This window comes from Anomaloglossus baeobatrachus, chromosome 2, assembly GCF_048569485.1.
Source record: "Anomaloglossus baeobatrachus isolate aAnoBae1 chromosome 2, aAnoBae1.hap1, whole genome shotgun sequence".
NCBI classification, from domain to species: domain Eukaryota; kingdom Metazoa; phylum Chordata; class Amphibia; order Anura; family Aromobatidae; genus Anomaloglossus; species Anomaloglossus baeobatrachus.
The window spans coordinates 281,324,212-281,338,288 of record NC_134354.1 but is presented as its reverse complement, the minus strand read 5'-3'; the positions used below and the strand labels follow the sequence as shown (position 1 = coordinate 281,338,288).

Below are 14,077 nucleotides of genomic sequence, written 5' to 3'. Positions count from 1 at the left end.
GAAATATGAGCCTCCAACTGGTCGAGCCACCTAAGTAGGGACCGGGAGACACAAGTGGAGGCAATATTGGCCTGAATGGTAGAAGACAAGGCCTCCCAGGATCGCTTCATGAGGCCCTCGACCTTCCTATCCATCGGATCTCTAAGCTGGGAAGTATCTTCAAAGGGGAGCGCCGTTTGTTTAGCAACCCTGGCCACCTGCACATCCACTTTGGGAACCTCCCAATGCAACCCAGAAGCCTCCAGGGAAAATCGGCGCCTGGGGTCACCCCGGAAACGCTTCTCAGGAAATTCCCATTCCTGAGAGACAATATCCAGAATATTGGCATGAACAGGAAACCCTAATTGTTTGACGGTTTTCAGTCCAGCGAACATTTCATCCTGGACCGAGGGAAAAACCTGCACTTCCTCTAACCCCATAGTGCTCCTAACCGCCCCAATAAGATCCCCCAAATCTTCTGAGGGGAAAAGGAAGGACTGGGCAGACCTCCCGGAGGAAGAACCCTCGTCGGGACCCTCCGAGGCGGAATCAGCATCCTCATGATCAGACGGGGCTGACTGGAGTTTCCTTTTCTTTGGGGTAGAAGGGCCAGGAGCAGGGAGGGAGGCTAGTGAGGCCTGAATCTCCTGTTTCATCATGGACCGAAGCTCGTCTACCAGGGACGGTTGTTCAGCCCTAACAATCTGGTCCGTACACTGTTGGCAAAGCTTCTTATCCCAAACTGCAGGGAGCTTTTTTATACAGACTGGACACTTTTTAATCTTTTCAGTCTTTTCATAGCGGTCAGGCTTGGCAGGCTTATCAGATTTCTCAGACTTCTCTAATGTGTCACCTTTGTCAGATTTTTTAGCAGGCTTGTCCTCCTGGAAAACACAGACCAGAAGGAGCCATAAACACCAGCCTGAGACTATGCATAAGGGACCACCCCCCTCCTTACTTACTGCGGCATGGGGAACACTGGGCTCTGCAGACGCAGGGGAAGACATGTCAGTGAGCACAGTAGAATTCCTTACCATGATTCTGAAGTCTTCAGGGCGGCCTTTATGCAGAAAGGCCTGCCCTCCCCAGTGATAGGGAACGTTCCCCGCCTCCCGTATCAGGTCCCTGACAGGCCGTGGAAGCGACGGCGAGTCCGTCACGCTGCCTCCGTGACCGGAAGTGCCTGGACCGGAAGGTCGCGAGACCGGAAGTCCCGCCCGCGGCAGCACTTCCGGGTCGTACTGCAGCGTGCACACAGGAGGCGGTCGGCGGCTCAGGGAGGACGCCGGCCGGGGAGCTACACAGCCCGCATCACCCCAGAGGAGATCCGGAGGGCTGGAGCAGCGGTCCCTCACAGCGTGAGGGAACAGTATGGGAGGAGCGGCGAAGGCCCGTCCGATACTGCCCGGCTAAGGTAGGGGAAAAAAAAAAATATATATATATATCTATATATATATATAATTGCCTTAGTCTGTCTGTCTGTCTGTCTTGCTCCAAAATTGTGTCCGTACGGTGACACAAAGCTGATTGGCCGGTGGGCTCACCTTGGCTCCTCCCCCCGCACGCATTGGCCGCTCGCCTCGCCTCGTCCCCCCGCACGGATTGGCCGCTCGCCTCGCCTCGGGTCCGCCCCCCCGCACGGATTGGCCGCGACTCAGACACACACTCAGACGCACACTCAGACGCACACGCACACACACGATGGAGCACGATGGGGAGTGCTCAGCATGGGGGATGGAGCACAATGGGGAGTGGGGATTGAGCACGATGGGGGGTGCGCAGCATGGGGGATGGAGCAAGATGGGGGGTGGACCACGATGGGGGGTGCACACCTCCCCCCAAAACACACACACACACTGCCACACACGCACAATACACCACACACACACTGGGAACCACAAACACCGCCCTACACAGACACCCACACAACGCCGCAGACACACAACACCCAAACACCGCGGCACACACAAATATACGCACATACCGCACAACACACACATTGCACAAAACATACCTCCCCCAAAACACACATACACAAACCGCGCAACACACATACACACAACGATACAGACACACAGCGCTCCACAAATAACGACACACAACGCAACACACAAACAACACCGCTCTCACCCCCCGCTACACCCAGACAACGCCCAGAACATGTACAGCCCCTACACAAACACTTGGTAACTACACAAAACAATATCATATATATATATATATATACACACACACACACACACACACACACACTGCAGTCCGCCGGCCACCACAGCATAGGAGAAAAACAAAACCTCTCCATGCCCCATGGGGACAGGAAAGACACTGGCTATGGGAGGTGGGAGGGTCCTTTTAACCTCTCTGTGTTTCCTCCTCCTATGCTGTTGTGGAAGGGACTAGAGAAATCTACAGTACATCAGCGTATTAACCCCTTCACAGCAGATGACGTAACTGTACGGTATCTGGAGAGAGTGGAGCTTGCTCAGATTAACAGAGGCGACTAAACTGCAGCTATCACTGATAACTGCCACTGATTTGATCTGGAATGACTCAAATCTACAATTCATTCTATAATACACGAGCCCTCACAAAGCTAAAGTAGATATTTTTGAAGAAAGGAAACAAACAGGCAGGAATGGGTGAAAAATATTCCCTTACATGTGTTTTCTTAACCTACGTCTGCCCTGGCCAACTCCAGCAGCAGTGTACTAGGCTCTGTCCTAGGTGTTGGCTGTATCATACAGCCAGGACCCACAATTAATGCTAGGAGAGAGGAAAGTCCAGCGCAGTCCAATATATCCAGTTAAAAATCACATTTATTTGGTAAATCCATTAAAAATAGGAATACAAAGCGGTCAGCAGGATAATACAGGGATATTGTACAGACCCCACAGAGATTGAGATTTTTAACTGGATATATTGGACTGCGCTGGACTTTCCTCGCTCCTGATCGTTTATCTGGCAGCCTAGCCCTCCGTGCGCGGGTCCTAACAGACAGCGGATTACAGCAACTCGGTGAGCTGAATTTCTCTCTCTTTTTTCCACAATTAATGCTAGTGGCATCGCTCCTGTCCCGCAGTGCTACTGTGTTGTAGGAGTTGGGCAGCTAATTGAACACGGCCATTGCCAAACCAAAAAATTAAAAACAAAAAAACATTTCAGAAGCAACGGAATAGAATAAAAAGCAGCAGTGTGTATACATAGCCTGTATATGGCTGCAGTACTTTGTGTATAGATGAAAAGGAACAGTTTATTTGAATATAAGGCTATGTTCAGATGAACGGAGTTTCGCTCCAGACCTGCAATCAATGTACTATGGTAGCACCGGGCAGTAAGGAGTTAATAAACTGTCAGGGTCCCGTCAGCACCCGATAATGTAGGACAGTCCATACTACCTTGCATTGGCTATGGATGACAAAATCTAGCTGTGCCTGAAATTTCTAGTGCTGAGATAATCTGTGCAGGAATGCAGCCGAGCATTACAATCTGGCAGGTTACCACGGTGACCTCTGGGATGCCAAACTCTCCGGACTCCGGTAACCAATCTGGTAAATTAGCAGGAGTAAAGCCTGCTTTACACGTTACGATTAAGCATACGATATCATATGCGATTTGCAACGCCCCCATCGTATGTGCAGCACGTTCAATTTGTTGAACGTGCCGCACATACGATTAACCCCCGTCACACATACTTACCTTCCATACGACCTCGATGTGGGCGGCGAACGTCCACTTCCTGGAGTGGGAGGGACGTTTGCTGCAGGCGACCAATAGAAGCGGAGGGGCGGAGCTGCGCGGGACGTTAACATCCCGCCCACCTCCTTCCTTCCGCATTGTGGGCCGGGAGCCGCAGGAGGCAGGTGAGATCTGTTCATCGTTCCCGGGGTGTCACACACTGCAATGTGCGCTACCCCGGGTACGATGAACAACCTGACGTTCAATTCGTCAGGAATGAACGACGTGCATGCGATGAACGGTTTTTCATTCAATCGCAATTGCACGTCGCTATCACACGCTACAACATACCTTACGATGCCGGATGTGCATCACTTAAGACGTGACCCCGCCGACACATCGTAAGATATCTTGTAGCGTGTAAAGCGGGCTTTACTAATGAAGCAAAAAAGATTCTATAACACATCAGTATGATAGAGCACAATGGGGGACTAACAACAGGGAGGAAAAGATGGCAGACACTGGCATATGACAGGTCGAGGCTTTTATTCTAGATGACTTTTTTTTTTTTTTAGTTTTATGCCACTCTCACCAGCAACCCAAAATTAGAAGGGGGTTGTACGAGTAGTGGACAACCGCTTTATAACTGGTAGATGAAAAGCCAGCCCCCTCCCCAGAAATAGAAGATCAGGTTGATTTTATGGGCATGGTTTTTCCTTTCTGCTTAGCATATGGATTGTTTTAGGCCACGCATAACATTGATTTCATTTCTATAGCACCAACATATTCTGCAGAACCTTACAAATATTTTAGATAATAATATCACATTAGGTCCTCATTATATATATAGTGTAGTATGGTATCACTGAGTGACCTCTTAAAGCGCAGGTATATGGGAAGTAATGTATAAAATCCTCCACAGTTCTGTGCCATGGCTTTCTAATCAGCGGTAGCCAAGGACCACGGCAGAGCAGGGAGAGCAGTGCGGAGCCAGTGCAGCTCCCTCATTCTTAGGATTCCTCACCCCCCCAAATACCTGTTAAGCCAGGAGAAGAGGCCTCGTGCTGCAGAGACGATGTCTATGATACAAGCCAGCTGCTTCTGGGTGGGAGACAGAGCCAGGGCCTGGGACAGTGAAGAAGCCTTCCTGAGGAGGAGGATGTGCGAGGACAAGGACTGCGAGACTCCATACAGCTTGTCAGTGAGGGACCTCAGCGTCTCACTGTGCAGCTCATAGTGCTAGAAAAGAAAGAAACAACTACAGTCATGGCCAAAAGTTTTGAGAATGCTACAAATATTAATTTTTACAAAGTCTACTGCTTAAGTTTTTCTAATGGCAATTTGCATATACTCCAGAATGTCAAAGAGTGATCAGCTTAACAGCAAAACATCAGGGACAATGCCTTTTCCAGCATGATGGAGCACCTTGCCATAAAGCAAAGGTGATCACTAAATGGCTCATGGAACAAAACAGAGATTTTGGGTCCATGGCCTGGAAACTCCCCAGATCTTAATCCCATTGAGAACTTGTGGGCAATCATCAAGAGACGGGTGGACAAACAAAACCAACAAATTCTGGCAAAATGCAAGCATTGCTTATGCAAGAATGGACAGCTATCAGTCAGGATTTGATCCAGAAGTTGATTGAGAGCATGCCAGGGAGAATTGCAGAGGTACTGAAGAAGGGTCAACACTGCAAATATTGACTTGCTGCATTAACTCATTCTGTCAATATAACCTTTTGGTACTCATAATATGATTGCAATTATATTTCTGTATGTGATGTAAACATCAGACAAACACAAATAAACACCAGAGGGCAACAAATCATGTGAAAATATAATTTTGGTGTCATTCTCAAAACTTCTGGCCATGACTGTAGATAGAAAGGGGAAATAAGACTATCAGTGTGCATAGGCACCAGCAATGAATAATACACACCAGAGTCTATACTCATTGTGTGCACCACAGCGTCCGAGTGGATAGAAGCACCTGCCGTCACACCTGGGCCCCTGTGTCCGAGTGGGTAGAAGCACCTGCCGTCACACCTGGGTCCCGGTGTCCGATTGGGTAGAAGCACCTGCCGTCACACCTGGGCCCCGGTGTCCGAGTGGGTAGAAGCACCTGCCGTCACACCTGGGCCCCGGTGGCAGGTGTTTCTACCCACTCGGACACCGGGGCCCAGGTGTAACGGCAGATGGCTCCACCCACAGACGCCAGGGCCCAGGTGTGACAGCAGGTGCTTCTACCCACTCGGACACCAGGTCCCAGGCGTGACGGCAGGTGCTCCTACACACTCGGACGCCGGGTCCCAGGTGTGACAGCAGGTGCTCCTACCCACTAGGACGCCGGGGCCCAGGTGTCCGAGTGGGTAAGAGCACCTGCCGTCACGCCTGGGCCCCGGTGTCCGAGTGGGTAGGAGCACCTGCCGTCACGCCTGGGCCCCGGTGGCAGGTGTTTCTACCCACTCGGACACCAGGTCCCAGGTATGACGGCAGGTGCTCCTACCCACTCGGACACCAGGTCCCAGGTGTGACGGTAGGTGCTCCTACCCACTCGGACGCCGGGTCCAAGGTGTGACAGCAGGTGCTCCTACCCACTAGGACGCCGGGGCCCAGGTGTCCGAGTGGGTAGGAGCACCTGCCGTCACACCTGGGCCCCGGTGTCCGAGTGGGTAGGAGCACCTGCCGTCACACCTGGGCCCCGGTGTCCGAGTGGGTAGAAGCACCTGCCGTCACACCTGGGCCCCGGTGTCCGAGTGGGTAGGAGCACCTGCCGTCACACCTGGGCCCCGGTGTCCGAGTGGGTAGGAGCACCTGCCGTCACACCTGGGCCCCGGTGTCCGAGTGGGTAGGAGCACCTGCCGTCACACCTGGGCCCCGGTGTCCGAGTGGGTAGGAGCACCTGCCGTCACACCTGGGCCCCGGTGTCCGAGTGGGTAGGAGCACCTGCCGTCACACCTGGGCCCCGGTGTCCGAGTGGGTAGGAGCACCTGCCGTCACACCTGGGCCCCGGTGTCCGAGTGGGTAGGAGCACCTGCCGTCACACCTGGGCCCCGGTGTCCGAGTGGGTAGGAGCACCTGCCGTCACACCTGGGCCCCGGTGTCCGAGTGGGTAGGAGCACCTGCCGTCACACCTGGGCCCCGGTGTCCGAGTGGGTAGGAGCACCTGCCGTCACACCTGGGCCCCGGTGTCCGAGTGGGTAGGAGCACCTGCCGTCACACCTGGGCCCCGGTGTCCGAGTGGGTAGGAGCACCTGTCGTCACACCTGGGCCCCGGTGTCCGAGTGGGTAGAAGCACCTGCCGTCACACCTGGGCCCCGGTGTCCGAGTGGGTAGGAGCACCTGCCGTCACACCTGGGCCCCGGTGTCCGAGTGGGTAGGAGCACCTGCCGTCACACCTGGGCCCCGGTGTCCGAGTGGGTAGGAGCACCTGCCGTCACACCTGGGCCCCGGTGTCCGAGTGGGTAGAAGCACCTGCCGTCACACCTGGGCCCCGGTGTCCGAGTGGGTAGGAGCACCTGCCGTCACACCTGGGCCCCGGTGTCCGAGTGGGTAGGAGCACCTGCCGTCACACCTGGGCCCCGGTGTCCGAGTGGGTAGGAGCACCTGCCGTCACACCTGGGCCCCGGTGTCCGAGTGGGTAGGAGCACCTGCCGTCACACCTGGGCCCCGGTGTCCGAGTGGGTAGGAGCACCTGCCGTCACACCTGGGCCCCGGTGTCCGAGTGGGTAGAAGCACCTGCCGTCACACCTGGGCCCCGGTGTCCGAGTGGGTAGAAGCACCTGCCGTCACACCTGGGCCCCGGTGTCCGAGTGGGTAGAATCACCTGCCGTCACACCTGGGCCCCGGTGTCCGAGTGGGTAGAATCACCTGCCGTCACACCTGGGCCCCGGTGTCCGAGTGGGTAGGAGCACCTGCCGTCACACCTGGGCCCCGGTGTCCGAGTGGGTAGAAGCACCTGCCGTCACACCTGGGCCCCGGTGTCCGAGTGGGTAGAAGCACCTGCCGTCACACCTGGGCCCCGGTATCCGAGTGGGTAGAAGCACCTGCCACCGGGGCCCAGGTGTGACGGCAGGTGCTCCTACCCACTCAGACACCAGGTGTGACGGCAGGTGCTCCTACCCACTCAGACACCAGGCGTGACGGTAGGTGCTCCTAGCCACTCGGACACCAGGTCCCAGGCGTGACGGTAGGTGCTCCTAGCCACTCGGACACCAGGTCCCAGGCGTGACGGTAGGTGCTCCTAGCCACTCGGACACCAGGTCCCAGGCGTGACGGTAGGTGCTCCTAGCCACTCGGACACCAGGTCCCAGGCGTGACGGTAGGTGCTCCTAGCCACTCGGACACCAGGTCCCAGGCGTGACGGTAGGTGCTCCTAGCCACTCGGACACCAGGTCCCAGGCGTGACGGTAGGTGCTCCTAGCCACTCGGACACCAGGTCCCAGGCGTGACGGTAGGTGCTCCTAGCCACTCGGACACCAGGTCCCAGGCGTGACGGTAGGTGCTCCTAGCCACTCGGACACCAGGTCCCAGGCGTGACGGTAGGTGCTCCTAGCCACTCGGACACCAGGTCCCAGGCGTGACGGTAGGTGCTCCTAGCCACTCGGACACCAGGTCCCAGGCGTGACGGTAGGTGCTCCTAGCCACTCGGACACCAGGTCCCAGGCGTGACGGTAGGTGCTCCTAGCCACTCGGACACCAGGTCCCAGGCGTGAGGGTAGGTGCTCCTAGCCACTCGGACACCAGGTCCCAGGCGTGAGGGTAGGTGCTCCTAGCCACTCGGACACCAGGTCCCAGGTGTGAGGGTAGGTGCTCCTAGCCACTCGGACACCAGGTCCCAGGTGTGAGGGTAGGTGCTCCTAGCCACTCGGACACCAGGTCCCAGGTGTGAGGGTAGGTGCTCCTAGCCACTCGGACACCAGGTCCCAGGCGTGACGGTAGGTGTTCCTAGCCACTCGGACACCAGGTCCCAGGCGTGACGGTAGGTGCTCCTAGCCACTCGGACACCAGGTCCCAGGCGTGAGGGTAGGTGCTCCTAGCCACTCGGACACCAGGTCCCAGGTGTGAGGGTAGGTGCTCCTAGCCACTCGGACACCAGGTCCCAGGTGTGACGGTAGGTGCTCCTAGCCACTCGGACACCAGGTCCCAGGTGTGACGGTAGGTGCTCCTAGCCACTCGGACACCAGGTCCAAGTTTGACGGTAGGTGCTCCTAGCCACTCGGACACCAGGTCCCAGGTGTGACGGTAGGTGCTCCTAGCCACTCGGACACCAGGTCCCAGGTGTGACGGTAGGTGCTCCTAGCCACTCGGACACCAGGTCCCAGGTGTGACGGTAGGTGCTCCTAGCCACTCGGACACCAGGTCCCAGGTGTGAGGGTAGGTGCTCCTAGCCACTCGGACACCAGGTCCCAGGTGTGAGGGTAGGTGCTCCTACCCACTCGGACACCAGGGCCCAGGTGTGACGGTAGGTGCTCCTAGCCACTCGGACACTAGGTCCCAGGTGTGACGGTAGGTGCTCCTAGCCACTCTGACACCAGGTCCCAGGTGTGACGGTAGGTGCTCCTAGCCACTCGGACACTAGGTCCCAGGTGTGACGGTAGGTGCTCCTAGCCACTCGGACACCAGGTCCCAGGTGTGACGGTAGGTGCTCCTACCCACTCGGACACCAGGGCCCCGGTGTGGCGGATACCGCTGCACCCCATCGGCTGGGCGGATACGTCCATGCACCCTTCAGCATTATTACCTCCTTACCAAGGCGCACAGCTGTTCCACAGCTTCCAGAAATATCTCCTGGTGTCCAATGCTCCTGACTCCGAGGGCATCCAGATGCTGAGGGGACAGGTCCAGCAGGTTCTGCCCAGAGATACTCCAGCCCTGGAAGGGGTAATGCTGTACTGTGGGGTCCAGACCTGCGGATAACACACATACTGCAGCGATCAGTCACCTCCCGACCACCAGGGCTTTCCTAGCACTCCAATATCAGGCACACCCTCCCTGCTCTTACCCAGGACACCGTCCACACACGCCTTCCACAGCACTGTATACAGTGTCACCTCCTGCTGTACTCACCCTCTAAGTAGCCGCTGACCGTGTCCGGAGACCACGAGGAAATCAGCTCCATACTGTCTCCCGCACTTCCTGGCGGACCACCCTGCTGACGTCACGCAGGTGAGGCGAGAGGCGGCGCCTGTGACCACGCCCCCCGTGACTGGGGACGGGACTATTTTCTGTACGGGGGACTAGTACGGTCCTGCAGCATTCCTCCGCGGCGGCGGCGGCACGTACCGGAGCCCCAGGAATGTCACCTCAATGTCCTGGGAAGGTGGGAAGAATAAAGGTCTTAAAATGTTGTATTTTACTTTTGGTTTCCATTGCCCCAACCTCACCATAAAAGTAATGCAGAAAAAATAGCATAGGGGGGCACCAGTGGTTGGCACAGTTAGGGGGGTACCAGTGGTTGGCACAGTTAGGGGGCAAGGGTGGTTGGCACAGTTAGGGGGGCACCAGTGGTTGGCACAGTTATGGGGACACCAGTGGTTGGCACAGTTAGGGGGGCACCAGTGGTTGGCACAGTTAGGGGGGCACCAGTGGTGGGCACAGTTAGGGGGGCACCAGTGGTTGGCACAGTTAGGGGGGCACCAGTGGTTGGCACAGTTAGGGGGCAAGGGTGGTTGGCACAGTTATGGGGACACCAGTGGTTGGCACAGTTAGGGGGGCACCAGTGGTTGGCACCGTTATGGGGCACTAGTGGCTGGAACGGTTATGGGGGCATCAGTGGCTGGCACGGTTATGGGGGCACTAGACGTCTGGCACGGTTATGGGGGCACTAGACGTCTGGCACGGTTATGGGAGCACTAGTAGCTGGCACAGTTCTGAGGGCATTACCTGGGAGGCCAACCACCCAGAAATTCCAGGACAGTCCGTAAAAATATGGCACTTTTTTGCCCCGTATGTAAAAAAAATGAGATTTTTTTTTTTAAACTGAAGAAGCTTGCAGATTATTCTGAATGTAATTGTGACAGGTCACTACACAACACCAGACACCCCCCTCCCTGGACAGGTCACACCAGTCAAACATTAAACCCTTGTTGCCACCCTCCAGGGTTGATGTCCACACCAGGTGGGGCGGAGCCAGGCGGTTGGCCCCGCCCACCGAGGAGATCACAGCCTGGAGGCGGGAAAATGCAGTAGTCAGTCCAGTTGTGGTCTGTAGTGAGTGAGGAGTGAAACTGTTGGTGTCTGGGAACCCAGGCACATTCAGCAAGGTCGGCAGACGGTGGTGGCCGTCTGCAGGAGTTGGCGAAGGTCAGCGGAACCGTAGGACCAGAGGTGGGATTCAGCCGGTTCTGTCCGGTTCTGGAGAACCAGTTGTTAAAATAGCAGCTGGTTCCCAGAACCGGCAAGAAACAGCTCTGGCGACCCGGTTCCCTGTATTCATTTGTGTTAAGCCCACTTTACACGTTGCAATTAGTTGTACAATCGCATTTGCGATGTGACACGCCCAGGTTGCATACGGGATCTATGAGATTGCACGTAGGTCGTTCATTTGCTGTCACCGGAGCTGCAGAATACACCGCCGCTCCGGTCACCTCCACACAGCAACTGAAGACAGCAGCGCGATCGGCTGAGATGTCACTGAGGCTACCCGCTGTCACTGGATCCAGCGGTGGCCGCGGGTAACCTCAGTGACAGCAGCTGATCGCGCGGCTGTCTTCATTTGCTGTGTGGAGGTGACCGGAGCGGCTGTGTCTGCTGCGGCTCCGGTCACCTCCATGCAGCTGCGGTGGAAGCGACGCTGCATCATCCTGGAGTACGCCGGACATGGAGGGCTTTTTGGGGCTGATTAAAGTGGTGAACCAGGGTATATGTGTGTGTTTTTATTTCTAATAAAGGATTTTTTCTGGTGTGTGTGTGTTTATTTACTGTAACTTACAGATTAATCATGGAGGGTGTCTCATAGACGCCTGACATGATTAATCTAGGACTTATTGGCAGCTATGGGCTGCCAATAACTCCTTATTACCCCGATTTGCCAACGCACCAGGGCAAATCGGGAAGAGCCGGGTACAGTCCCAGAACTGTCGCATATAATGTATGCGGCAATTCTGGGCGGCTGTTGGCTGATATTGTTAGGGTGGGGGGCTCCCCATAACGTGGAGCTCCCCATCCTGAGAATACCAGCCTTCAGCCGTATGGCTTTATCTGGCTGGTTTTAAAAATGGGGGGAACCGCACGCCGTTTTTTTTAATTATTTAATTATTTATTTCACTACACAGTATAGACACGCCCACCGGCTGCTGTGATTGGGTGCAGTGTGACACCTGTCACTCAGAGTGGGGGCGTGTCTCACTGTAACCAATCATAGGCGCTGGTGGGCGGGGAAAGCAGGGAATACGAAATTGTTTAATGGGCGGCCGGCTTTTTCAAAACAGTAAAAGCCGCCGGAGCAGTGTGAATGCCGTGCAGCGCCGGGGATCGGGGATTGGTGAGTATATGAGAGAGGGGGATAGACTGACATGGACAGAGAGTGAGGGACAGAGATAGTGACGGACTGACAGAGATTAGTGCATGACAGACATTGTGAGGCGCTTCAGAACGCAGCTTTTCAGCTCCGCTCTGAAGCAGACCTTTTTTAAGCTGCGGTGCAGAGCGCACATCTGCGCACATAGCATCAGACAACAAAATCGTATGAGGGATGTCACACGTTACAATTGACTAGGTTCGTGCAATAAAACGCTCAATTCTAGAGAATGATACGATGTGTTTGCGATCAACGGTTTTGCGTTCAATCCTGATCGCATGTAGCTGTCACACGCAGATACCTCACAAACGATGCCGGATGTGCGTCACTTACAACTTGACCCCAACGACGGATTGTGAGATATATTGAAGCGTGTGTAGCGGGCTTTAGTGTCTCTTTAAGACACTAATACAAATGAATGCCCGCCCCTCCGTGCCGCACTTCCTGGTTCAGTGCAGCCTGTCGGCTCCCTGATCCAGCGTGCAGCGACGTGCTGACGCTGCAGAGAGGAGCTCCTCCTCCTGCCGTCTGACAGCGTCAGAGTGCCGCGAAGGAGGACGGGAGACACAGGAGCAGCCGCCGCTGCTTGGATCAGGTAAGCCGCTCAGGCTACTTTCACACATCCGGCTTGAGCTCTGCGGCTCAATCCGGCTGTGGAAGCTATGCAACGTATGCGGTGAAAACACCGCATCCTTTGCATAAGTTTTTCCCATGCGGCCCACCCGGTTTTTGCCGCTTGCGGCATGCTACTGAGCATGCGCAGTGGCAAAAACCGCATGCGGCGGCCGGATGCGGTATTTGCCGCATCACGCCGCCATAGGCATGCATTGAGAGATGCACCGCATCGGCCGAATGCGGCGCGATGCGGTTTTTTTTTGCCGCACGAAAAAACGTGCTAGGCAACGTTCCATCCGGCCGCCGCATCGGCTAAATCTGCCGCATGCGGCAAAAACCAGATGGAGCGCAAGGCCATGCGGCACTAATTAAAGTCTATGCAGGAAAATCGCAACCGGCAGCAAAAAAAACCGGTTGCGATTTTCCTGCAAAGTGCCGGATTGTGCCGCAGAAGAAAAACCGGATGTGTGAAAGCAGCCTTAGTAGCCGCTGACCGTGTCCGGAGACCACAAGGAAATCAGCTCCATACTGTCTCCCGCACTTCCTGGCGGAGCACCCTGCTGACGTCACGCAGGTGAGGCGAGAGGCGGCGCCTGTGACCACGCCCCCCGTGACTGGGGACGGGACTATTTTCTGTACGGGGGACTAGTACGGTCCTGCAGCATTCCTGCGCGGCGGAGGCACGTACCGGAGCCCCAGGAATGTGTCACCCCAATGTCCTGGGAAGGTGGGAAGAATAAAGGTCTTAAAATGTTGTATTTTACTTTTGGTTTCCATTGCCCCAACCTCACCATAAAAGTAATGCAGAAAAAATAGCATGGAACATTAGTAAGGTACAATGCACAGTTATGGGGGCACTAGTGGTTGGCACAGTTAGGGGGGGCACCCATGGTTGGCACAGTTAGGGGGCAAGGGTGGTTGGCACAGTTATGGGGACACCAGTGGTTGGAACAGTTAGGGGGGCACCAGTGGTTGGCACAGTTAGGGGGGAACCAGTGGTTGGCACAGTTAGGGGGGTACCAGTGGTGGGCACAGGGGGGCACCAGTGGTTGGCACCGTTATGGGGCACTAGTGGCTGGAACGGTTATGGGGCATCAGTGGCTGGCACGGTTATGGGGGCACTAGACGTCTGGCACGGTTATGGGAGCACTAGTAGCTGGCACAGTTCTGAGGGCATTACCTGGGAGGCCAACCACCCAGAAATTCCAGGACAGTCCGTAAAAATATGGCACTTTTTTGCCCCGTATGTAAAAAAAATGAGATTTTTTTTTTAAGCTGAAGAAGC

The 14,077-nt window shown here is 55.6% G+C and overlaps 1 protein-coding gene across 2 annotated transcripts in view; it reads right to left on the bottom strand.

Annotated features, from left to right (window-relative positions):
* Nucleotides 1-9,886, bottom strand: part of LOC142289860 (connector enhancer of kinase suppressor of ras 1-like) — a 28,121-nt gene extending 18,235 nt beyond the window's left edge. For both annotated transcript variants that reach the window (XM_075333806.1, XM_075333807.1), the window contains exons 1-3: nt 9,726-9,886; nt 9,408-9,565; nt 4,691-4,893 (exon numbers count right to left, since the gene is read on the bottom strand). In XM_075333806.1, the coding sequence (XP_075189921.1) occupies nt 4,691-4,893; nt 9,408-9,565; nt 9,726-9,777 (413 nt within the window). In that variant the 5' untranslated portion in view covers nt 9,778-9,886. The remainder of the gene's footprint in view (nt 1-4,690; nt 4,894-9,407; nt 9,566-9,725) is intronic.
* Between the last annotated feature and the right edge of the window lie 4,191 nt (nt 9,887-14,077).